General features: G+C 44.7%; 1 protein-coding gene across 11 annotated transcripts in view; it reads left to right on the forward strand.

Annotated features, from left to right (window-relative positions):
• The first annotated feature begins 702 nt into the window (after nt 1-702).
• AFF1 (AF4/FMR2 family member 1) overlaps nt 703-25,366 on the forward strand; it is a 199,028-nt gene continuing 174,364 nt past the window's right edge. For 2 of the 11 annotated variants that reach the window (XM_036339004.1, XM_036339014.1), the window contains exons 1-2: nt 703-971; nt 15,539-15,612. In XM_036339004.1, coding sequence (XP_036194897.1) covers nt 15,575-15,612 — 38 coding nt within the window. In that variant the 5' untranslated portion in view covers nt 703-971; nt 15,539-15,574. The remainder of the gene's footprint in view (nt 972-15,538; nt 15,613-25,366) is intronic. The other 9 variants (XM_036338978.1, XM_036339024.1, XM_036338988.1 and 6 more) reach the window with 6 other exon arrangements.

A 25,366-nucleotide genomic window follows, 5' to 3' on the forward strand; every position in this document is an offset into this window, starting at 1 on the left:
AAAACAGCTTGATGCTTTTCTTGGTATGTTCATAGAAGGGATCCGTAGCATCTTAACTAGAGGCTGTTAGCTTTCCCTTCTTTCTTTGGGGCTGTTTGCCAAAGCCCCTAGAATTTTCTGGGATTGGGCTGGTGAAGAGCAAGAACCTGGAGGCTGGATTCAAGAGACCTGGTTTCCCAAGCCACTGCTGGTAACTTCGGGCACAGCACCTATTTTCAGCTCTTTGGTGTTATTTATCTGTTATAAGGTTGTTGCGAAGATGAGATAGCCTGTGTATGAAAAGCCCTTTAGAAGCTGCAAAACGCTCCCCAGATGTTAGTTATTATCTCCTCCGAAGGGCACAGATTCTGTTTCAATTGTATAGCAGATTGCAAAAAGGCTCCTTGACACTTTTAGTCAGAACTTGACCCTGAGCTTAATCTCGCTGTAAAGCAGAAGGGTTCCTGTGCCCCATCCCCGCCCGGGGCAGGGTCACCCACGCTGCGGGTGCTGTCACTGCAGCACTCGATCCAGAGCCACTGCCCCCCCGCCATCCTCCCACGGGTCTCCCCGGGAGGGCGGTGGTGCTCCTCGCCATTTGGTTGGCGCCAGCTAGAGGGCGTGGGCCGGGCGGAGCGGGCAGCGCGGCTCCAGGGGAGAAGGGAGGAGCGGGGCGTGGCCTCCGAGGAGGGCGTGGCCTCGCCTCCCGGGCGCTCCGGGGCCACCGGCGCGCGGAGTTTGCGAACCCGGAGCGCTGGGGCGCGCGACTCCTGCGCACTCGGCCGTCGCCTGTGCATCGCGAGCACAGCTGCGCCCTGGTCCCCGCGGCTCGGGAGTCGCGTCCCGTGCGAGACGCCGCTGACCCCAGGGAGGACGAGCTGCTTGCTCTGCGCTCTGCGCACCCACGCCCCTTCCCCACCGCAACAGGTCAGGGGAGGGCGGAGGCGGCGAGGGCGTACGACCCGGACACTGAAGAACGAAAGGTCTGGAAGGTGAGCGGAACGCTGCGCGCCCCCGGGTTGGGTGTGAGTCTGGCCCCGAACCGCCGCCGCCGACTTCTGGGAAGCCCAGGCTCTCCCCCGCCTTGCCGCCGGCTTCCCAGCACGCTGACTCAAGTCGCTGGCCTTCCCACTTTTCCTGTGGGAACCTCGGGAGACGCGGAGCCTGCACCGCCCTTCCTCGCAAGTGAGCGGCAGGTACCGTCTAGAAAAAGCCGGGAGGGGGCCACAGGAAGAGACCCATCCTCTCCCCCACTCCCACCTCCCCCCATCGGGCATCTGCCGGAGTGCCCCGCGTCTCACGGAAAGAGGTTCGGTCGTTTGAACCTGGTCCCCGGGTTGCGTAATAGAAGAGTCCCAGAAGTTTCTCGGGGCGTAAAAGCGGGGCTTTTCTCTCCCCCATCCTAGGCCCCCCCTCTTCCCGGCATTGTCACCCCTCCCCCTGGCGCCTAGTAGAGATTAGCGGTTCCAGTCTCAGCTGATGGAGGCCGAAGGGGAGGCGCGCGTCGGTGGTCCGCAGCCCGCGGCGAGGGAGGGGAGACGTTGGGGGCGTCTCCGGGACTCGCCCCCGGGCGAGGGAGGCGGCGCCTGCAGAGCGTGGGGCTGGTGAATTTCTCCGGCTCTTCTCCTGCGTGCGATCCTCTGGGACTGTCGCCTGAGACGTCGGGAGCGCTAGGGTGGGCGCAGTAAACGGGAGAGGAATTGGAGGGTGGTCTGAGTCGCACTTTCCCTTATCGTCGTGTCAGTCCAAGAAGCTGCGAGGGGCCTTGCAGGGTCTTGGTGCTCTCCTAGTCGGTGGGTCTTCTAGGAGTTTCCACACCCCATATTGTTATGCAGATTGTCCCTGGAAGATCCTGGGCTTTGAGGTGGAGGTGTATCCTGGGGGAGGGGCAAGGGCGGAGGGGGCGGTCGGGAGGGCCTTGCGGACCCCTTGTTTTGTTTTGCGTTTTGAGGGTGGGATGGGGTGGCGCCCGCTGGAGGATATGATGTACCATCCAGGAACCAGACGGATTTTCAACCTTAAAGAAGCGAAACCGTAAATGAAGGCGAAGACCTAGTCTGTGTTCCCCGGGACAGCTGCAAAGTGAGAGGGACTCAGTAATTGAGGCATAGAACCGTCCGGCGAGGGAGGTGCCGGAGGGGTGTGGGGATTTTGCTGGTGCCAGGTGATTTCAGAGCAGGTTCCTGCAGAGCTGGTAGAAGATAGGCGGCGGTGGATTGCTCTCCCAGACCCCCGTGGTTTCAGACTCCGAGTGGGGATAGAAAGCACGAAAAAGAAAGAGACCTTTGGACCCGAGAGCCTAACTAGTACTGCTAAGAGGCTTAAGACTACCCAGGCATGGCCCTGTTTCAATGTTTACTTCCTCTGTCTAATGCATTTCCTTAGCTTGCCTTTCGTCTGCAGTGGAAAGGATTCCTTGAGTGGATATTCTGGGAATAAATTCACAGGAGAGTTGAAAATTCTGGATGGTTTGCCTGCTTTAATTTAAAGGTGTCTCTTGCCAGTGTCGGAGAGTATTGTATTTGAAGATAAATATGCGGGAAAGGAATGGAGAGAGAACTAGGGGATAAATGACCCAAGAAAATGAAGGGAGACTAGGAGAGAAAGCAAGAAAGTAGATAGCTAGTACTTAAAACTTTTTGAATTCAACTAATTTAGGAGGGAGGGAATCAAGGAAAGGATTTGGGACAGATTCGGTCACTTTAAGATAAAGGTGTTGAGCGGAATCCAAGGCTTTGACAAAAGTGAGTTTAGATATTGGGGGTCCCCCCGCTCCCACCTTTCTTTTCTTTTCTAAGTATGACTGAAAGGCTTGATGAGGCTGGGGATGAGACCTGCAGGTATATTGCTGTGATCTATTTGCTTCCCACTTGCTGGAAGAAAGTGAACGGTTACGTATCAGAGTTAATGTGTCTTAGTCACTTACTGTAGCAATTGAATTTCTGTAGCGTCCTTGGCGTTTGTCTTCCCTTAATTCTTCAATTCTGTACAAATACAATGTCAAAGAATCATAATGTGTTTAACTTAGAATTCAAAAACCATCCAGAGACAGAGGATTTATGGCAAGAGGAAAGCCCAGCAGATTTTAAGCACTGCTTTCTTTCTCCTGCCAGCTGCACAATATGTATTTTTTTTTTTTTTTGCCACCAGAAGTCACTGTTTCACTGGCGTCACAAGACAGTAGTACGTAGACTTCATCAAACTGGCTGCTTCTCCAGTTTCCTCTCTGGCTTAACTGAATTTTGTAACAAGTTGGTTGAACTAAAAGTTACTTTTTTTTTTTTATTAAGCTCTACAAAGCAATGTATATTGCCTTGGGAGTTGAAAAGACGGGTGAAAATTCTTTTTAATATGTTTTACAAAGTGAAAGAAGGTTCATCCTCAACTCTGTAATTTGTGCTCTTTCATAAAGAAATTTGCATAATTTTTTATGAAGTTAGTTGACTGTTCCAAATTTTTTTTTTTTTTAAGAATTTTTGTGAGTTTATTTGAGCCAAACTGTCGACATATGCTGGGAAGCAGAACCTCAGATAAGACTGTTCCAAATCTTGAGATGGATTTATGCTTTCACTGTTTAAAAGGTAAAGCTAATTTACATGTAAATATTTTGGATCATATACAGGGAGCCATATACCCTGCAGATGTCCTGTAAGGTAAGGCAACATAACAGGGCTATTCATCTGACTGTTAAAGCCCCTACACTGAAAACTGGCCTTCAACTTGAATCTATTTGCTATCTTATCTTAGATATGTCTGTTAAAGCTAAAAGCCCAAAGTTCCCTATTTCAAGACTCTACCGTTAACTAATTTTTCAGGAGATTGAGAAAGTATGATGGAGACAGTATAAATTAAGGAACTCCATTTACCAGAAATATACAGAGCTTTGTAAATAATTGTAAATTGTATTTCCCTCATTAAATTATAAATTCAACAATGGTTTCTATTCCCAAATGATATAATTGGCAGTGGGGTTTTTTTTTGTTTTGTTTTGTTTTGTTTTGTTTTTTAGCAGTCTTTCTCTCTATTGTATACAGTTGTAGCTTATTTAATAGTTGCTGAATTACTAAAATTCTACCACAGGGCAGAAATAAATGTGCACTGTGTTGTGCTTTGTAGGGACACATCCTTTATTCCTGACCATTTATATGTGCGGGACACTTTGTTACAGACTTGCAGCCATGAGGCCCCAAGGCCATCATCAGGGTTGCTAATTGCAGTTGCTGTCTTATCGTTAGGACAGAACTCCTTCACTCACTCATGTTCTCCTGGGGAAGGACATCAGCTGATTTTCTTAAATTATCTGGCCCATTTTAAACATGACTAAGGATTTCTTGTTAGAGTGACTTTTTCCTCCTAAAAGACTGAGATTACTGTGAAAAGTGGAGCCCAGAGGAATCCATTACATCATTAATATAATACCTCATAGTTATTCCTGATACCTCATAAGTACTGAGCATCTTCTATGTGCCAGACAGTACTCCAAGCAGGTGGAGTGTATATTCACGTAGCACAAAAGCTGTTTACCAGTGCTCACAAGACGTATCATTTCAGTCTAATTGTGATTCTGAAGTTGGAGTTCATTTTCCATTTGAAAATCAGGAAATTGAGTTGAAGAAGTGACTTGACTATGACTCAAAGCCTGGTGCCCTTTCTGCTGTGGTACACTGTGCTGGCTGTGTTGATATGTGGTTTCCTGTTTTTCAGGAATTACAGCTTGACTTTAAATAAAATATAAATAGTGTTTCTCCTTGGCTAAGTAATTCTTTCTGATCATTATGGGAATGAAAAAGGAGATATTTTCATTTAGCATTCTGGACATATGTTTGTGACTCCAAAGGAAAATATTATGCAGACCTATTAAACAGACATGTGATGTTTATTTGCACCAGATGAAGATCCTTACCTTCCTAAAAATGAAATGCAAGGGCTTATGAACTGTCAGTCTCCCTTAGTGCTTGAAATTTGTTACTCAAGTTATGAAAAGTCAGTTCACAGTCCAGGATATACCCATACCATTTCCTTCCATTTTGTAGATTCAGTGAACATATAGAGAATATAAGCATCAGAATCTCTTGGAAGCCTTGTTAAAACACAGATGTCTCTGCTCCTCTCCCCCAAGTTTCTGATTCAGTAGTCTGCGGTAATGCCCAGGAATTTGCATTTGTAACATGTTCACAGGTGGTGGTGATGCTGCCAGGTTTGGAACTACACTTTGAGGACTACTGAAGTGTAGCAGAGAATTTAGAAGTATGGTTTCTGAGCCCGACAGCTTGGGCTTGAATCTTGGATAGGACACTCACTAGCTCTTAGACCTTAGGCAAATTACTTAACTTCTTGTTAACTATGAAGGCTCTGAAACTTTACCCTATTTTCAAGCTAACGCTCTGAAACCTTACCCTATTTGCAAGCTAACAAACCTGCCACAGTCCCATGGACTCCTGGGAGTGACTTTATCTATATATACTAGAGACCCGGTGCATGAAATTCGTGCACTCGGGGGGTGGCATCCCTCAGCCCAGTCTGTGACCTCTCTTAGTCCGGGAGCCCTTGGGGGATATCCTAAGCCAGCAGTTGGACATCCTTAGCGCTGCCGTGGAGGCGGGGGAGGTGCCTGCCACCGCCACTGTGCTCGCCAGCTATGAGCCCGGCTTCTGGCTGAGTGGCACTCCCCCTGTGGGATCACACTGACCACCAGGGGGAAGCTCCTGCATTGAGCATCTGCCCCCTGGTGGTCAGTGCACATCATAATGACCTGGTCGTTTTGCTGTTTTGTAGATTTGCATTTTAGCCTTTTATTATATAGGATAAGAGCCTAATATGCAAAGTGTCCCCTGGGAGTTCGATCACTCACTATTCCGTGCGCTGACCACCAGGGTGGGGCATGGAATGAAGGAAGGCCCCGGCGGCAGCCGGCAGCCACTAGGGACCCTACCCATGCATGAATTTCATGCACTGGGCCTCTAGTTACTAATAATGGCTGTAGCCAGAGTATCAACATTTTCTTACACTGGTTTCCTAAGCCCCAGTTCCCAAAGGGAGATGTGGATAGAGCCAGGTGACACCTGCAAAGACAGTAGGTTGCATTACAGGAGAGGAATCCTGCGTTTAGGGAATCCTAATCTTTTATAATGGGCAGTAAGCATGCATGCCCATTACTCCAGAGGGACACGTTATCTTTTTTTTTTTTTTTTTAAATATATTTTATTGATTTTTTAGAGAGAGGAAGGGAGAGAGATAGAGAGTTAGAAACATCGATGAGAGAGAATCATCGATCAGCTGCCTCCCGCACATCTCCCACTGGGGATGTGCCCGCAACCCAGGTACATGCCCTTGGCCGGAATCGAACCTGGGACCTCTCAGTCCGCAGGCCGACGCTCTATCCACTGAGCCAAACCGGTTTCAGCGGGACACGTTATCTTGATGATACTGGACAGTCAACATGCTGCCCTTTGCTAGAGGGAGACACTGTCTCTGTTTTCCGAGACTGTTCTCTATACAAGTATCCTTAAAGGTTGTATGGAACAATGGCATTTGGTGCTTCTGCCTGTACAGTGTGCAGAAATGCCATAGGTCCAAGGAGGATTGGCTCTCATTATAAAATGGGGTTGACAATGTAGTAGTAACTCCCTTATTGGGTAGTTGGGTAGATTAAAGGCATCTAGATTGGCAAGTACTTGGAACAGAGCTTAAGTGCTACATAAATATTTCTTACTAGAGGCCCAGTGTATGAAATTCGTGCACTGGCAGGGTCCCTAGCAGCTGCCGGCTGCTGGCCGGGTACTCCCTCCCCTCCCCCGGCCAGCCCGCCCCCTGGTTGAACTCCCAGAAGAACTCCCGGTTGATGGGACAGTTTGCATACTATGCTTTTATTATATAGGACTAGGGGCCCAATACACGAATTCATACATCTTGAAAGGAACTGTGGGGCATGAGGCTACGGTGGGCACAGGGGTGGGTCTGGCCCATCCTCTGTGCCCCTGCCCAGCCCCTCCCACTGCAGCCCCTCATCTCCTGTCTGCCGGCAGGCCCGCTCCCACCTCCGCTGCTCCCATGTGCTGATGGGGCCAGCAGCCGCTGCGGGTGCGAGCTCCAGTGCCGGCAGCAGGTGCAAGCAGGGCCAGCACCAGCAGCAGGTGCGAGCGCTGGGTAGGACCATGGCGCGCAGGAGCAAAGAATTTTCAGTAACCACCAGAGGCTCACCCCAATGACAGTGACCAGTGCCCCACCTTGGTCTGGTGCCCCCACTCACCTGCTCCACCATCCCACCACGGCCGGCACCTGCCATGCTCCATGCGTGCCCCTGGTGGTCAGCGCACATCATAGCAACCGGGTCGGTGGTTTGGTTGTTCCGCTGTTCATTCTATTTGCATATTAGCCTTTTATTATATAGGATTATTATTCCTGAAGGACAAAAAAATGTGTTTTTAAATGGTAAATGTTGCCTTATAAGTTGAAATAATTGATTTACTGAGTATCCCTAACTTTGAGTTTGTTCCAAGAAACTTCTTTAGTGGGTCTAACTTCTAAAATGGGGATCATGCATCATAAGATATTTTACCAGCCCACGGGGAATGAAACAGCAACATTTAACTTCTAATATTCATGTGCTCTCCCATGTTTCTCTACCTCCTTATGGCTACACAGAATTATGTGACTAATTCTGTCCAGTAGGCTGTCTGTGGGAGTAACGTGTATTCCTGGGCTGAGGAATCTAAGTGGCTCTCACAAGACCCTCCAACTGTCTCTTGTTAGAGTAAACCCTGAAGCTACATTTTGAGATAATGGAGCTTCCAACAGCTTGGGTTTCTCCAAGTGGAGAAAAGCTCCTACCCTTCTCTCTACTCCAACACACCAACATGCAATAGACATAAAGAACGAGCATGAAGTAATTCTTTGTTCTGTCAAGCCACTGTGATTTTGGGGTTATTTTGTCCCTAAAACATAACCTAGACTATTCTCACTATACTTCAGTGCCTATGATACCTGCCTGCTGTGAGAAAGTTGACAGCCAATTATTTTAAAATATAGACTCTGGGTGTGTATATATATATATGTAAAGTTAGACATGAGGTTTGCATTCCGCTGAGGGAATATAAGCAATTAATATCTGCCTATTTATTTAGTGTCTGTTAATTTCAGAGAGTGTTAAGTACTGTAGGAAGACGTGTGGTCAACACTGATATTTAGGAAAATGCTCACTCCCATTTGTTGTTGCTAAGGGAACCTTGATTGTGTGGGGGGATACATTGTACTCAGCCTCAGGCGACAGATCATGTGTGTTCTCAGTGAGGACACAATTTGTGTTCTGATTTTCTGTCTCCCCTGCAGCCAGCTTGAGGCCATGTGCCCTAGTTCTTTCTTTGAAAGCCAAAGTTTGGGGGAAAGATATTCCTTTTATTTTTTTACAAAAGGATGCAGAGCCACCACATCCTCTCATTTTCTTCTTGCCTGAAATGTAGATAAGATGTTGGGTTAGGGCAGCAACCTTTTTGTGCCATGAGGTGACAGGCGTAAAGAGCATGCTGAAAATGGCAGAGCAGGAGACAGGGCTGCTGACGGCCTCATTGGACAGCTACACCTATACCAGTAGCTCCCATCTAGACTCATTGTAGGAGAAATCTAAACGTCTATTAATTAAGCAGCTGTTATTTGCAGTGAGATACATTCCTAACCTGCGTAGAGTCTAATGGAATAGAGGGGGTTGGTTGGAGGGTGTGGTTGAGGGCACAGCTGTGCAGTGTTAGCTGTTATAATCAGGGCAGGCCTCTTTGAGGACCTGTCATTGAGCTGAGACCCGAACGATGAGAGGGAGTTAACAGGATGTGGGGTGTGTACTTGGGTTTGGGGTAGTGCCAGAGCCCCCTTGAACAAATATTTGAAGTGGAGAAGAGATAGTTGGGGAAATTGTGTTCCATGATGGATTTCTAAGCTTGTGGGCTCCATATGGCATTGGAGCTAAAGGACCTGGAGGCGATCTGTCAGTTTAGAGCCCCTGGGAGATTATGATCTATTTGGGGTAGAATTCTGGAGAATTCAGATGAAAACATGTGTGACCTATGACTCACCACTGACACATTGTCCATTAGGAAGAGACTGTTGTTCCTGGAGGGTATGTGTGGGGCCTCCAGACTGAATTCCTTTCCTCAGAGTCTCCTATGGAAACTGGGTCAGACTCATGGGGCTTGGAGACCTGCATAGCTGTTTGCCCAGTTGAAGAGCCTCTCTAATGTATGAATTCTCCATAGCATGTGGTTTGGTTGGCAGAAAAGTACCCAGAGCAACTACTACCATTTATCGAGTGCTTACCATGAGCTGAGCATTATGATGAAAGTACTGCAAACATTTAATCCTGTAGCAACCCCATGAATCCCTGTATTACTGATGAGGAAGCTGAGACCTTAGAGAAGAACAGTATTTCCTTGAGGTCATATAGCCAGCAGGTTGCAAAGCAGGCCTTTTAACTAGCCTGTCATAAAAACAAAAACAAAAAAAACTCCTGAGAGAAGGTTCCCTGGAATGTGCTAGGTTTTAGAAGCATTTAATGACCTAGAACAGAATATTTAAAATATCCTGAGCCATATTTTGTATTCCTTCCCTTTTTTCTTTCCTTTATTAAACATGATTATATTGATTTGAGAGAGAGAGAGAGATAAAGGGAGAGGGAGAGAGAGAAAGAGTGAGAGATATCGATGTAAGAGAGAAACATTGATCCCGCATGCACCAACCAGGAATTGAACCCTCAACCCAGGCATGTGCCCTGACCCAGAATTGAACTGGCAACTGACCAAGGCCCTTTTAAAAAAAGAAAAACAAAACAAAACATATTTTTATTAATTTCAGAGAGGAAGAGAGAGAGAGATAGAATCATCAGTGATGAGAGAAAATCATCGATCGGCTGCTTCCTGCACACCCCCCACTGGGGATCGAGCCTGCAACCCAAGCATGTGCTCTGACCGGAATTGAACCCGGGACCATTCAGTCCACAGGCTGATGCTCTATCCACTGAGCCAAACCAGCTAGGGCAGCCCTTTTTTCTTTCCTTGTAATTAATTATATGTGTGCATGGTGTGAGAGTGTCTATAACACTAAATTTTTTTTTTTTTTTTACTTGACCTGTTTTACCTGCTACTTTGGAGAGAAGAGCAGTTTGAGATATATAGCATTTTTATTTCTGAATAAATTTGTTTTGCAAGAGACTTGAAGGACCATAGAAAGGTCATTTAAATGTGCCTGGTGAGGTACATTTCTAAATGAGACATAATAGTCTGTGTCACATACATAAAGTTGAATGTAGACAGTGCTGACTTAACTAACAAGAGCTGCTATGTATGGAATATCTAGATGTGTCAGTATGCTAGGCATTTTAGCTAGATTATGTAATTCACTCGTCTCAGTACCTGAAAAATAGGCCATTTTCTATTTTACAGAGGGGAGCACTGAGACTGATAGGGCTTAGTTTGCCCAACGTGATCACCTGTCTCGCTTGAGCCTAGTTCCTTTCTGCTGCACAGTACTGCCCCGTTTTAAAATAGAGCCATGTTGCCCTGGCCAGTGTGGCTCAGTTGGTTGAGTGTCATCCCATGCACCTGGAGGTTGCTGGTTCGATTCCCCATTGGGGCACATGCCCAGGTTGCTGGCTTAAGCCCCAATAGAGAGATTGGGGGGGGGTGGGGGGAGGAGGCGGGCAGGAGGCAGCCAGTTGATGTTTCTCTCCATCTCCCTTCCTCTCTCTCTAAAATCAATAAAAACACATTTTTAAAAAATAATAAATAATAAAATAAGAGCCATTTGGTATCTTCCCTGTTCTTTTTAGTGGGAGTATTTTAAAACAACCCCCATTTATTATTCCATTTTTCTTTATAATTTAATGAAAATAATATAAAAATGTTCTTTTGATTTCAATATTTGTAGACCAGTACATTTCCCCTCCAATCCCCATATTTAGAGAGAAAAAATGTTTATAAAGGTAGTAAGCGATTCATTGCATAATAATAAAAGGTGATGAAGGTGCCCTTTTTCAGAAAGCTACTGCTAGCAGTTTGGTATATGTGCACGCACACTTGTGTGGGAGTGTGTGTTACCATAAACATAAACATGAAGCATTTTCTTTTTAAGCTCACATCGTGTTTTTGTTTTCACATTATGCATTTTGTTCAGCATCTTATTTGGATAAACTTATTCTTTTGATGTTACATTGCATGTTGTGCTGTGATCTAATGGATTTAGCCGTTTCTATGTTGGTGTGTATTAGGTTACCAGTTTTCTTTCTTATTTAAACAATATTTTATTGGCACATACCTTGTAGATATCTGAATCCTATATAATAAAGAGGTAATATGCAAATTAACACTCACACCCTCACAAGATGGCTGCCTACGACCAGGCCAGCAGGGGGGTTAGTGAGGGACAACCAAACGACTGAACAGCAGGCGGGGTGACCAGGCCAGCAGGGGGGGGCAGTTAGGGGCGACCAGGTTGGCGGGGGGGGGGTGCAGTTGGGGGGCGACCAGGCCAGCAAGGGGGGGGGCAGTTGGGGATGATTAGGCTGGCGGGGGGGGGGGGCAGTGAGGGGCGACCAGGCTGGCAGAGGGGGGCAGTTAGGGGTGACCAGGCTGGCAGAGGGGGGCAGTTAGGGGTGACCAGGCCAGCAGGGGGGCAGTTAGGGGCAACCAGGCCATCAGGGGGAGCAGTTAGGGGCCATCAGGCCAGCATGCAGAGACAGTGAGGGGTGGTCAGGCCCGCAGGCAGGTGAGGGAGCAATTAGGAGTGGTCCAGGATTGTGAGAGGAATGTCTGACTGCCTGTTTAGGCCCAACCCCTGGGATCGGGCCTAAATGGGCACTCGGACATTCCCTGAGGGATCCTGGATTGGAGAGGGTGCAGGCTGGGCTGAGGGGACCCCCCTCCCCCCATGCCCGAATTTCCTGCTCCAGGCCTCTAGTATACATATAATCCTCACCAAAGGATATATGTTCATTGGTAAGAGTAAGAGAGAAGGAGGGGGAAGGGCGGGGGGAAGGGAGGGAGAAAAGCATTAATGAGAAAGAAGCATTGATTGGCTACCTCCTGCATGTGCCCCAACCGGGAGTGGAACCGGCATCCTAGGTATGTGCCCTGACTGGGAATTGAACTCACAGCCTTTCGGTTCACGGGATGACACTCCAACTAACTGAGCCACCCAGCCAGGATGTGACTATATTTTTAAGAAAGTTTTTTTGAAGAATTGCTAAAGGGAAGCATATACTACTAATTTCCTTTATTAGCCATGGTTTAGGATAATACTTTCCTGACCACAGTAGGCCTCGATGCTAACCCGACCTTATGGCTGGCTTGCATGACTGCTCCATGCAACTGTGCAGTCAGGCATCAGCACCTGAACAGGCTTTCAGCTGACTTGGGTCTGACTGTGAGCCGTAAATGAGATAGTGGGTAATCTGGTGATTCCGCCTCCTCGCCTCTGCCTCTGTGCAAAGGACTGTGCCTTCCAGCAGAGCTGTGCCCAGGGGCCAAATCTCTCAAAACACGTCTCCACCCACCTCCCAACAAGTCAGTAATGACACCCACGGGTTGGGCTGAATTCTTCAGTCAGTCTTAGGTTAGTCAGTCTAGAACCATTTTTTAAAAATACACTGTTTTGGAGAACTTTTAGGTTCACAGCAAATTTGAGCCAAAGGCACAGAGATTTCCCGTAGCTCTCCCTGCCCCACACATGCACGGCTTCCCCATAATCAGCATCTTCCACTAGAGCAGCGGTTCTCAACCTTGGCTGCACATTAGGATCGCTGGGGAATCTTTTTAAAATCCTGATTTCTGGGCCTCATCCTCCGGAAATTCTGTTTCTTTGTTATGGGGTGAGGCCACAACATTAGTAACAAAGAAACAGGATTTCCGGAGGATGCGGCCCGGAAATCAGGAGTTTAAAAAGATTCCCAGGTGATTCTAATTGATGAGCTGCATGGACACATCATTATCACCAGTTCTAGGACCATATTTCGCTATAGATCACAGTTTGCTCTTCAGTTTGCTCAAATGTTACATTCTCTGACCACGCTATATAAAATTGCAACACCTTACCTCATTTCCTCTCTGGCACTCTATACTTTCTCTTCATTTCCCTCTATAGCACCTTTTAATATTTAACATCTATATACTATGTTTGTTTTTGACCTCCTATAGCTTGTAAACTCAGAGGATGGCAAGAGTCTGTTCCCTTCCCTCTCATTCTCAGTCCCTGGCTTTGAGTAGATATGCAGGAATACTTGTTGGCTCGGTGAGTAAATGATCAGACAGGGGACCCAGGGCCACTCCTTCAGTTTGGCAGCCATCAACATCCCAAACGCCCTTTCAGACTCTGCCAGCGGGCTTAGGGGTGAATGCGGGCTTAGGGGTGAATGCTGTTGGGCTGCAAGCAGGTGGGGCATCTTCATGGGGAGGGTCATGTGGGGGACTACCATCACAGACTCTTCAAAAGTACGTATTCACATTGTTAGCAAGGTTAATGCCAAAACTGATGCCTGTTTTATTGATCACTTACTGCAGTGGTTCTCAACCTTCTGGCCCTTTAAATACAGTTCCTCATGTTGTGACCCAACCATAAAATTATTTTCATTGTAGCCCTGACTGGTTTGGCTCGGTGGATAGAGCATCAGCCTGCGGACTGAAAGGTCCTGGGTTCGATTCCGGTCAAGGGCATGTACCTTGGTTGCGGGCACATCCCCAGTGGGGAGTGTGCAGGAGGCAGCTGATGGATGTTTCTCTCTCATGGATGTTTCTAACTCTCTATCTCTCTCCCTTCCTCTCTGTAAAAAAATCAATAAAATATATTTAAAAAAATTACTTTCGTTGCTACTTCATAACTGTAATGTTGCTACTGTTATGAATCGTAATGTAAATATCTGATATGCAGGATGGTCTTAGGCGACCCCTGTGAAAGGGTCGTTGGACCACCAAAGGGGTCGCGACCCACAGGTTGAGAACGCTGACTTACTGTGTGCCAGCCCTGCATGCCAAGAGAAAGTGAGAGAGCAGCAAGGGGTGGGGAGGGGAGAAAGGGTTAGAGGGGAAAGAGAGAAAATGATGGGGGCCAGGGGAGGGAGGAGGAAAGGCAGGATAGAAATAGAGAGATGGGGAGGAAGAGAAATTAAAGTGTGTTGAGAGAAGGAAAGTGAGAGAGACTAAGGCGCGATGGAGTGGTGGAGTCAAGATTTGGGTTGGAGAATTTGGGACATTTGCCTAGGGCCACTCTAGCTGGTTGGAGGAGAGACCGACTCCAAAACAGGTTTGACCCTGAAAAACTTAGATCGCTACCAGAGTGCGTTTAATTAGAATATTTGCAGCATCTGTTTCATGGTTTTGCGGGAGGAGAGAGGAATGACACATGATATCTACTCATATGGAAACATTGTGGTCTTCAAGACAGCAATTTTCATGTCATGGAGAGCGAGATGAAAGGCCTTATCGGAGCCAGAGCTGAAGTGCTATAGGCAGTGTTTCAGCTTCAGCCCACAGTGTAGCAGCTAGCGGCTAGCCTGTTAAACAAGCAGGCAGCTAGAATGGTTACAAGTTTCATGCAGAGTTTCCATTTGTATCAAAAAGTTTGTTAAATCTGTACTAGATAATGTAGTGACATACCCTTTGCCTTAAGGATGTTTGAAAAAATGAAAACGATTTAAAGTGAGTTAGGAGAAGTGCAGCACATTTACAAACACAAGAAAGGGAAAAGGAAACAGCTGTAGATAGTGTTAACCATAGAGAGAGAGGTGGTTTCTAGAGATCCACAAGATAGTAGGAAGGCCATTTGGGATCACACACACTTATATTCATTCTCTCTCTCTCTCTCTCTCTCTCTCCTCTCTCTCTCTTTCTCTCTCTCTCCTCCCACCTCCCCCCCCCCCCGCCCCCCCCCCCCCCCCCACAATATCCAATTCTTGAGAGATTGCTCAAGAATTGCCTTGGGGATTAATTAAGTACCTTTCTGAGTGGAAGTAAAATCTTAAGATTGGGTTTTACTGGGGGCCCACTTTCTTATTTTATTAAGTGTTGAATTCTTACATAAAGATCAATGTTGACTGCCTTTCTCTTGCCTACTCCTTTGCCTTTCCTACTCCTGATCCTAGTGAAGATGATGACACAACCTGTTACCTCAGGAAACTTACTTAAAACTGAGTTATAGTTTTCTTAGCTATAAAATGGGGCATTAGTATGTACCTTGCAAGTTTATTATAATGCTTACATGAAATGTCATTTTTAAAAAGCATTTAACACAATGCTTAGCACATAGTAGACACTGGGGACATGTTATTTCCTTTCTTCTCATGATAAACTTGTGCACATTTTTTTTCTTGTTGAAATGGCTTTGAGTAGCAGCCTCAAAATTAACAGTGCATTTTTCCTTTGATATGTGCTAGCCGATTTATTCATGCAACTTGGGAGCTGGTAAAGAACCATTTCTCTAATCCAAATGAGAGCTTTGAATTCTGTCTCCAGGAAGATTTCTTACAGGTCAGGTGTGCCTATGAGTTTACTTGTGGACTGATATTCACAAGCTCTCTCTGTTTCAGATGAATAGACTCGTCACTCCCCACTGACTGGCAGCAATGGCATTCACTGAAAGAGTCCACAGCAGCAGCAACAGGTAACCGTGAAATCTGTGATTCAAAGATAAGATGATATTTAATTTTATAATCTATTTTTGAAAGAATAAATTGGCACTTTTTCACTTTTTGCAATTTATGAAAATGTGTGAAAATTTAGTTTTCTCTACACAAAGTCAAACCTGCTATACTTTCTTTAAATCTAGTACTTTCTGAGTCTCAACTCATCTCTTTAACATGTGGATGTTTAACGTTAGATCAGCATCCTAATTCAGTGTTCAAGACACTGGTCCATATTGCACTGATTTGGTAAAATGTGTGCATTTAGCCGGAATCGAACCCGGGACCTTCAGTCCGTAGGCCGACGCTCTATCCACTGAGCCAAACCGGCCAGGGCCCCATTAACATTTAATATGCCCAATATATATGAACCAGAGTAAATAAAAGATTAATGTATCCTGGTGAAATCACAGAACAGCTATGACCAAAAGGCCTTACAAGTAATCAGAAAGAAAACATTGCTTTCAAAAGAGTGACAATTATCTGACATCTGACATCTCTAATTTGCACTGATTTGGTAAAATACTCGGCATGTGCTGGAACAGACATCATGATGAAATTCACCTTATCACAAGAGCCTTGAAGGAGGACGTTCTATCGTTGTTACATTTTCTGACTTTTACATTTCTTCCTCCAACTCTGCACATACAGTTAACTGCCTTCTTGTATATGCTACATGGCCAGTGTTGGTTGAGGGTTGCATGTTCACTTTCTGAAGGAGTTATTAAGAATAACTCATTTGAGCCCTGGTCTGCGTTGAGTGGTTAGAGCAGCCATGGGCAAACTACGGCCCGCGGGCCGGACCCGGCCCGTTTGAAATGAATAAAACTAAAAAAAAGAAAAAGACCGTATCCTTTTATGTAATGATGTTTCTTTGAATTTATATTAGTTCACACAAACACTCCATCCATGCTTTTGTTCCGGCCCTCCGGTCCAGTTTAAGAACCCATTGTGGCCCTCGAGTCAAAGAGTTTGCCCACCCCTGGGTTAGAGTATAGGCCAGTGCAGTGAAGTGTCTCGGGTTCAATTCCCCATTAAGGGCATGTACCTGGGTTTCAGGATTGATCCCAGACTGGTCAGCCAATCCATCTCTCTTCTCATATCCATGTCTCTCACATTCTCCCTCTGCCTCTGTTCCTCCTCCTCTCCCCCTCTCCCTTTCTTCCCCATCCCCCCATTTCCTCTTTCTCTCTCCTCTACTCTCTCTGAAATCAACTGGATATTCTCAGGTAAGTATTAACAAAAAAAAGAACAATTCTGCCCTGCCGGCGTGGCTCAGTGGTTGGTTGAGTGTCGACCTATGAACCAGAAGGTCATGGTTCGATTCCCGTGCCTGGGTTGTGGGCTCGATCCCTAGTAGGGGGCGTGCAGGAGGCAGCCGATCAATGATTCTCTCTCACCGTTGATGTTTCTATCTCTCTCTCCCTCTCCCTTCCTTTCTGAAATCAATAAATATATATTTTTAAAAAAGAATAACTCATTTGATAGCCAGGAAAAATTCTTAATATCATTGATCAGTGTGTTTTTTAAATTCTAGTAAATACTCAAAAAGATGTTAAAGTATGAGACATGTAAACTCAAACTTAATTCATATTTATTGAGTAATAGATGATGGTGCCTGTCCATCCTGGATCCTTTCCTGCTTCCTCCCCCTTTCTGTTCATTTAAACAACTCTCTATCCAGGTGGTTCTGGCACTGTTGTTAAGCCAGGCACCCTCTCCTCCCCCACAGAGGAGGCTGGAGACCAGGCTGCAGCACTCCACGGTGCAGAGAGCCTGGGGGGAGGCTGCTGTCCTCTGTCTTTAGGCTTGTTCCTAATGTTCGGTTACACATAAGTTTTACATTTTTATGTAGTTAATGCCTTGTTCTTTATGCACTCTGGTTTTGATTGCGCTTAGGTCTTTCTTACTCCAAAACTATGAAAATAATGTCATGTGTTCTCTGCAGCGCTTGAATGGTTTCGTTTTTTGCACTTAAATGAGAATTTGTAAGCTGGTGGCCTATGGGCTAGATCTGGCCAACAGATGGGCTTTGTGCAGCCCCTCACAGTTTTCCAAAAACGTGTAGCTGCCCATGTTTTTTACATAACAATCTAGACTTTTATCTTCTCTTGAAAAACGTCAGGTTTAACAACATTGTCCTGCATTGCCATAAAGAAACAGACTTGAAGAGTCACTGCTCTTGTAAACAGGACCGAGTGTGCTTAATTCAGTACTCCCCACGTGGTATGTCATCAGTACTCCCCACGTGGTATGTCATCAGTACTCCCCACGTGGTATGTCATCAGTACTCCCCACGTGGTATGTCATCAGTACTCCCCACGTGGTATGTCATCAGTACTTCCCAGGTGGTATGTCATCAGTACTCCCCACGTGGTATGTCATCAGTACTCCCCACGTGGTATGTCATCAGTTACTCCCCACGTGGTATGTATCAGTACTTCCCAGTGGTATGTCATCAGTACTCCCCACGTGGTATGTCATCAGTACTTCCCACGTGGTATGTCATCAGTACTCCCCACGTGGTATGTCATCAGTACCGTATCCCCCACGTGGTATGTCATCAGTACTTCCCACGTGGTATGTAATCAGTACTTCCCACCTGGTATGTCATCAGTATCCCCACGTGGTATGTCAATCAGTACTACTTTCCCACGTGGTATGTCATCAGTACTCCCCCACGTGGTATGTCATCAGTACTCCCCACGTGGTATGTCATCAGTACTTCCCACGTGGTATGTCATCAGTACTCCCCACGTGGTATGTCATCAGTACTCCCCACGTGGTATGTCATCAGTACTCCCCACGTGGTATGTCATCAGTACTTCCCACGTGGTATGTCATCAGTACTCCCACGTGGTATGTCATCAGTACTTCCCACGTGGTATGTCATCAGTACTTCCCACGTGGTATGTCATCAGTACTCCCCACGTGGTATGTCATCAGTACTTCCCACGTGGTATGTCATCAGTACTCCCCACGTGGTATGTCATCAGTACTCCCCACGTGGTATGTCATCAGTACTTCCCACGTGGTATGTCATCAGTACTTCCCACGTGGTATGTCATCAGTACTCCCCACGTGGTATGTCATCAGTACTCCCCACGTGGTATGTCATCAGTACTTCCCACGTGGTATGTCATCAGTACTCCCACGTGGTATGTCATCAGTACTCCCCACGTGGTATGTCATCAGTACTTCCCACGTGGTATGTCATCAGTACTCCCCACGTGGTATCAGTACTCATCAGTACTCCCCACGTGGTATGTCATCAGTACTCCCCACGTGGTATGTCATCAGTACTCCCCACGTGGTATGTCATCAGTACTCCCCACGTGGTATGTCATCAGTACTCCCCACGTGGTATGTCATCAGTACTTCCCACGTGGTATGTCATCAGTACTTCCCAGGTGTGCTAAGATGTGACTCCTCTCAGCCTGCAGGTCCACCAGAACTCCCACCCGATTTCCTCCTGCAGACATCTGCTGTGTTGGCTTGCCCCAGCGAGATTTGGTATTAATTAAAAAAAAAGTTGGGAAAGCACAGATGTTTTCTAGTTCCCTATAATTCCCACACAGTTGGTTTCACACATTTAGTTAGCTGCTTAGCCCTCCTAAATTGCCTTTGACTTTATAGTATTTTGATCCATTCGTAATAAATTTTAGTGTAAAGTATGTGTTGTAAATTTCCATATTAATAAGAAAATGAAAAAGTCAAGGGGATGTTAAGGAGGCTTTTTTTTTTTTTTTTTTTTTTGGTAAAAGCAAAAGTCTAACCGGTTATTTTAACATAATTTATTAAATCATCTATCTTCTGTCCACTGATTTAAGTGCTATGTCTAAATCCCATCACATTCTGGAGTCTATTATACTATTGTTCCCATTGATTGTTTCATCTGGCACCGGTGCCATCTATTTTGTTGTATTTTTATAGATCCTAATATTCAGGCGGATTCTTTGTCATCACGTTTCATTTTTTTAGGATTTTTCATAGCTATTCTATTCACAACTGATTACATTTTTTACTTGTGCTCTGAAGTCCTTTATTATTTTCGAGGAAAATTATTGTTGGCATTTTGATTAGGGTCCCTTTGAATTCATCAATTAGGGAATGTTGAATTCTTTAGACTATTAAACCTGGCCTTCCTACAAAGGAACCTATATATCAGAGTAGTGAAAAAATTATAGGGGATGGAGACATTTTAAATTTCAATTGTAAGATTTTTGTGGAGATCTGATTTTTTTCAGAAATTTCTAGTAGTTGACATTGCATCCAGTATAATTTCTGGTGTCAGTGGCAAGATTAAAAAGATATTTTGCTTCCTATTGTTGCTAATTAAAGAGGACCGTGACTGCCCTTTATAGTAACATTCTAGCAGTTACAGAATTGTTTTTTATTATTATTATTATTATTATTATTATTTGTTACACTTATCTTTCTAGTTCCTTCTCTCCTTGAAGTGCTGCTTTTACTTTTAATACCCAGTACATGTGATAAGTGAGGGGGGATCCTAAACGGAGCTCTGTTTTTAATATATACAACAGCTCATGTGTTTGAATGCTGCGTCATGGCAGGCTTTAATCTTTTAGTAGTCCAGAAGAAAACATCAGATTTATGTGGCTCTGGTCCAGGACAAGCACATTTTAAAGGAAACAGATGTGTATTGAGTGTGCAGCTCTGATCACTCAAACTACATGGAAGTGGGAGTGTGAACCCTTGCTATGCTCAGGGCTATCAGAAGTCCTAAGTGTGGACAGAACATGAATGGAACGTGTAATGACAATGTTTGTTTTAGTTCTTATAAATAATTAAGGCTTCTGCTGTGATTTCCAGATTTATCAGCATTAGACCATTGAACCTGAGCTCACTTATATTTCCCCTACTTTCTTTCCTTCCCCCCCTTTTTTTTTTTTGTTCTTTCTAAAAATTGTTTTGGGAGTTTAACAAACTGAAAAAGACAGACATTATTATACAGTTAATGCATTTGCACAAAGTGAACATGCTTGTGGAACCAACCGGTCAAGGGACACTCCAGAAGCCCAGCCTGTCCCCTGCCAGCTGTTACCTCCCTCATTATACTGCTCTGACTTGGAATGCCAGGGATTTGTTTTGCTTGTTTTAGAATCTTATTTAAATACTAAATAAGGCCTGATGCATGAAATTCGTGCAAGGGGCTCGGCCCCGACCCGTCACAGCGGCTGGGGGCCTCTGCCGCCTCTGTGGCTTCTTCCTTGGCCCCCGCCACCACGGCTTTGTCCAGAGGGTCGTACATCCAGAAGAACATCTGGTCTAATTAGCATATTACGCTTTGATTATTGTAGATACTCCTATAGCAGTGATGGCGAACCTTTTGAGCTCGGCGTGTCAAAATTTTGAAAAACCCTAACTTAACACTGGTGCCGTGTCACATATAGAAATATTCATAATTTTTTTTTAATATTTGCAACCATAGTACAAAAAAGATTTATATATTTAAATGCCATTTAACAAAGAAAAGTCAACCAAAAAATATGTATAAAATGAACAAAAACAGAAAAACAATGTACATTTAGGAAAAAATAATAAAAACAATGATAATCAAATGTTACGAAAACTAGAAATTAGTGACTTTTTTGGTGCTGAAGTTTGTCTGCTAATTCTTCGATTGCAGGCTCATACTTGGTGCACTTCAAGGCCAAGCAAGCGCCACTAACTTCATCTGTTAGCCGGTTTCTTTTGTTTGTTTTAATATTATTTAATGCTGAGAACAAAGTCTCACAAAAATATGTTGATGAAAAAATTGTTAGCAAAGCCATCGCTAGATTTTTTATGTCACTAAAAGTGTCAGGTACTCTGTTCCAAGCACTCAGAATTTCTTGTTCGTAGTTGCACTCTTCTTCATTATTCAAACAATTTCGTTCCAGATTTTCAAGTTTCGACCTTAAGTCGACAAATACATGAGTACAAATGCTCCCTTGAAAATCTGCAAGTTGCATCTCTAAATTGCCAATTTGCATCCATTGAAAATCCTTTAATTCCAAAGTACTGTAAACAACTACATCCGGATACTTAATTATTTTAATGGTCTGTTCTAGGCTTCTAAATTGGTCGAATCTTTCGCTGAACTGTTCAAATAATGAGTTTACTATATTCTGGTACATAAGTATGGACTCCATTACTGCCGGAAGCCGGTCCATCCTTGCTGCTTGACACAGTCGCTGCAGGGAAGAAACCTCTGCGCAGCATATGTTTCAAGGGACCTGGCGTATATGGCATACTGTTCTTAATATGTTTGCTCCCCTTCTTAGTGCTATGTGTCTTAGCCAGGGTCACCTCTCCGAGAAAGGTTGTTTCCCCAGGTGGGAATTTTTCCCTGGAGTTAGGGATTAACTAACTAAGGAAGGGAATAAATCAGTAAAACCCTTCAACTAAGTGCCAGGTGGGTAGTTAATCACCTTAACTACGAACAATCACACTTAAGCTACATAATCTTTTCTTAGGATAATCTCCTTCAGTTACTTCCTTGTAGCTTAACAGAACAGTGGCCTTGGAATGGAGATAAAAAATGCCCTAACCTTTGGAATAGAATGGATAGGATTAAAATCAAATGGTATAAATACAGATGTAGTAGGAGAATAGAGAGAGAACCTGGCGGGAGAACCTGGCTAGAGAACCCGGAAAGAGAACCTGGCTATGCTGATCAACTGAATGCTGTCCCCGTGTCATTCCTTCAATCTTCACCGACTCTGTCCACACCTTTGGGAACCCCTGGACCTACTGGGGCTGGACCCCAACACATTACATTCGTTGTAGTGGCCTTCTTGAAATACTTTTTTATCCGAGGAAAATACTTAAGTTTTAGTTTCAATATCTCGCTTGAAAATTTTAAGTTTACTTTAAAAAGATTTGATGTATCCAAACATAACATCAATACTTTTGCCAAAATCTTGTAATTTTAAGTTCAGTTCATTCATATGAACAGAGAGATCTGTAAAAAACATCAAATTGCTGACCCACTTATGATCATTGATCTGAGGAAAGGTTGCCAGATCCTTATTCTCAATAAATACTGTAATTTCTTCAAAGCACTCCACAAATCTCTCAAGTACTTTACCTCGACTCAGCCATCTCACATTATTGAACATCAGTAGTCCATTGTAGGTTGAATCAACTTCCTGTAAAAGTGCAGAAAATTCTCGCTTGTGAAGGGGTTGAGAAGCTATAAAATTCACAATTTTTGTTACAACTGACATTAAATCATTCAATCCTGAGAATCCCGATTTGGCACACAACACCTCCTGATGGATAATGCCATGAAAAGGTACAAGTGGATCTCTGATAGCTTCCATAAGCAATTTCAGGAATCCCACATTTTTTCCCACCATATTTGGTGCCCCATCTGTCGTGACTGACACAATTTTAGAGATATCAATGTTTAGGTCACTGAATGTTTTTATAACATCCTTACATATTTCGTTTCCTGATGTACTTATTGGCACTGATTCTAACTTTATCAACTCTTCTCCAATTGTGAGACCATCAGAATATCTAGCAATAATGGCCAACCGAGCATTTGTTGTGACGTCAGTAGTTTCATCAAGAGAAATTGAAAAATATTTACAACTATTTAAGTCTTTTTTTAATTGATGTTGTACGTTTTTGTTAAGATCTATTATTCTGTTTTTGATAGCATTTCTACTGAGTGGTAACTCAAAAATTCTTTTAATAATATCATCTTTATTTTTCCTATCGTGAAATAGAGCTGGTGCACATCTTAGAAATGTTTCCTTAATAAATTCTCCGTCAATGAGGGCTTTTCCATGCTGAGCTATGGAGTGAGCAATACAGTAACTTGCTGATGTTAAATTTGTAGAGCATCTTACAAATTTAATGATGGAATTTGATTGACTTTTATAGAGGTGTAGCTGCCTAGAAATGTATTCCTTCCTTTCATCGATACTTTTTTTCAAGAGCTGACAATGATTAGTTTCAAAATGTCTCTTTACATTCCACGTTCTGCTTACTACCGTTTCATTACACAGCATGCACAATGATCTGTTGTTTCTGTCGACAATCCCATACATCTTGGTCCATATGTCTTGAAAGGGTCGGCTACTGCTACTTCCACTTCCTTTATCATTCAATCTTGCTTTTTTATTTTTTTGATTCTCCATCACAAGCCTGCAAAAATAAATAAATATAAATCATGGCGTCTTTTATAAAAGGTAGATAGGTTTCTTACCTAATAACTTTTTGCAGTGTTGTTGCACTGACTCCTGGTGCAAAACAATTCAAAGATAGTATGTATAACCAACAAATATATGGTGTTGTAATCAATTATCTGATACGCAGACTGTCTGGTCGAGCACTGTTGTACTGTATATCTTTTTCTCCTAACCCTCCCACTCCTGTCTCCTAATGAACATAGTGATCAAGTGCGTCCATTTGCCGAATGCACCCGGGAAGCTTACCCGAGGCGCATGTTGACAATAACGAGGCCGTTTTCAAATTGGGAATTTTGTCACTCGAGTAAAAATCAAATGTCACGAGTAAGGATTAATCTCTTTATAGTGCAATTCTTAACCTTTTTATATTAATGTCAATATTGGAACAATGTATCTTGGATGTTTTCACTATGTATCTTTGCTACGCAACACCAATGTACATGTTTACATCTGGTTTTAGAATTGCATTATTGATCATGAGTAACTTGAGTAATAATATTACTCAAGTGATGCCCAACTCTGGCCGTTGCGAGAGACAGATATTTGAATTATGCAATTTTTTGTCTCTGTCGATGTGTGTCACCCAAAATGAGTTCGTGTGTCACCTCTGACACGCATGTCATAGGTTCGCCATCACTGTCCTATAGTATACTCGTTCAAGTTTCTATTCAGTTTTGATGTTTGTTTTTTCCCTATTTCATAAATGTAAATATTTTTAACATTTAAAATTTTTTATAATAATAATGTATTCTGCATTAACAAACTATTAGTTATCCTATATAATAAAGAGGTAATATGCAAATTAACCCTCACACCCTCACAAGATGGCTGCCTACAACCAGGCCGGCAGGGGGGTTAGTAAGGGACGACCAAATGACTGAACAAGCAGGCTGCATGGGGCGACCAGGCCAGCAGGGGGGTTAGTGATGGATGACCAAATGCCTGAACAAGCAGGGGCGACCAGGCTGGCGGGGGGGAGGGGGAAGCTGTGAGGGGCAACCAAGCTGGTGGGGGGCAGTTGGGGGCAACCAGGTCAGAAGGGGGAGAAGCAGGGGCAGTTGGGGGCAACCAGGCTGGCAGAGGGGGCAGTTGGGGGTGATCAGTCTGGCAGGCGGGGAAATAGGCGACCAGGCTGTGGGGGGGGGGGGGGCAGTTAGGGCAACCAGGCCAGAAGGGAGGGTAGGTGGGGGCCATTAGGCTGGCAGGGGGGGCAGTGAGGGGCGACTAGGCTGGTAGGGGGGTAGTTGGGGCAACCAGGCTGGCAGCGGGGTCAGTTAGGGGTGACCAGGCTGGCGGTGCGGGGGGGGGGGCAGTGAGGGGCAATCAGGTTGGCGAGGGTGGGGGGCGGTGGGGCGGGCAGTTAGGAGCCACCAGGCAGGCAGGCAGGCAGGTGAGTGATTAGGAGCCAATGGTCCAGGATTGTGAGAAGGATGTCAGACTGCCGGGATCAGGCCTAAACCGGCAGTCGGACATCCCCTCAGGGGTCCCGGATTGGAGAGGGTGCAGGCTGGGCTGAGAGGGGACCCCACCC

Source organism: Myotis myotis, unplaced genomic scaffold, assembly GCF_014108235.1.
Source record: "Myotis myotis isolate mMyoMyo1 unplaced genomic scaffold, mMyoMyo1.p scaffold_m19_p_1, whole genome shotgun sequence".
Classification (NCBI taxonomy): Eukaryota; Metazoa; Chordata; class Mammalia; order Chiroptera; family Vespertilionidae; genus Myotis; species Myotis myotis.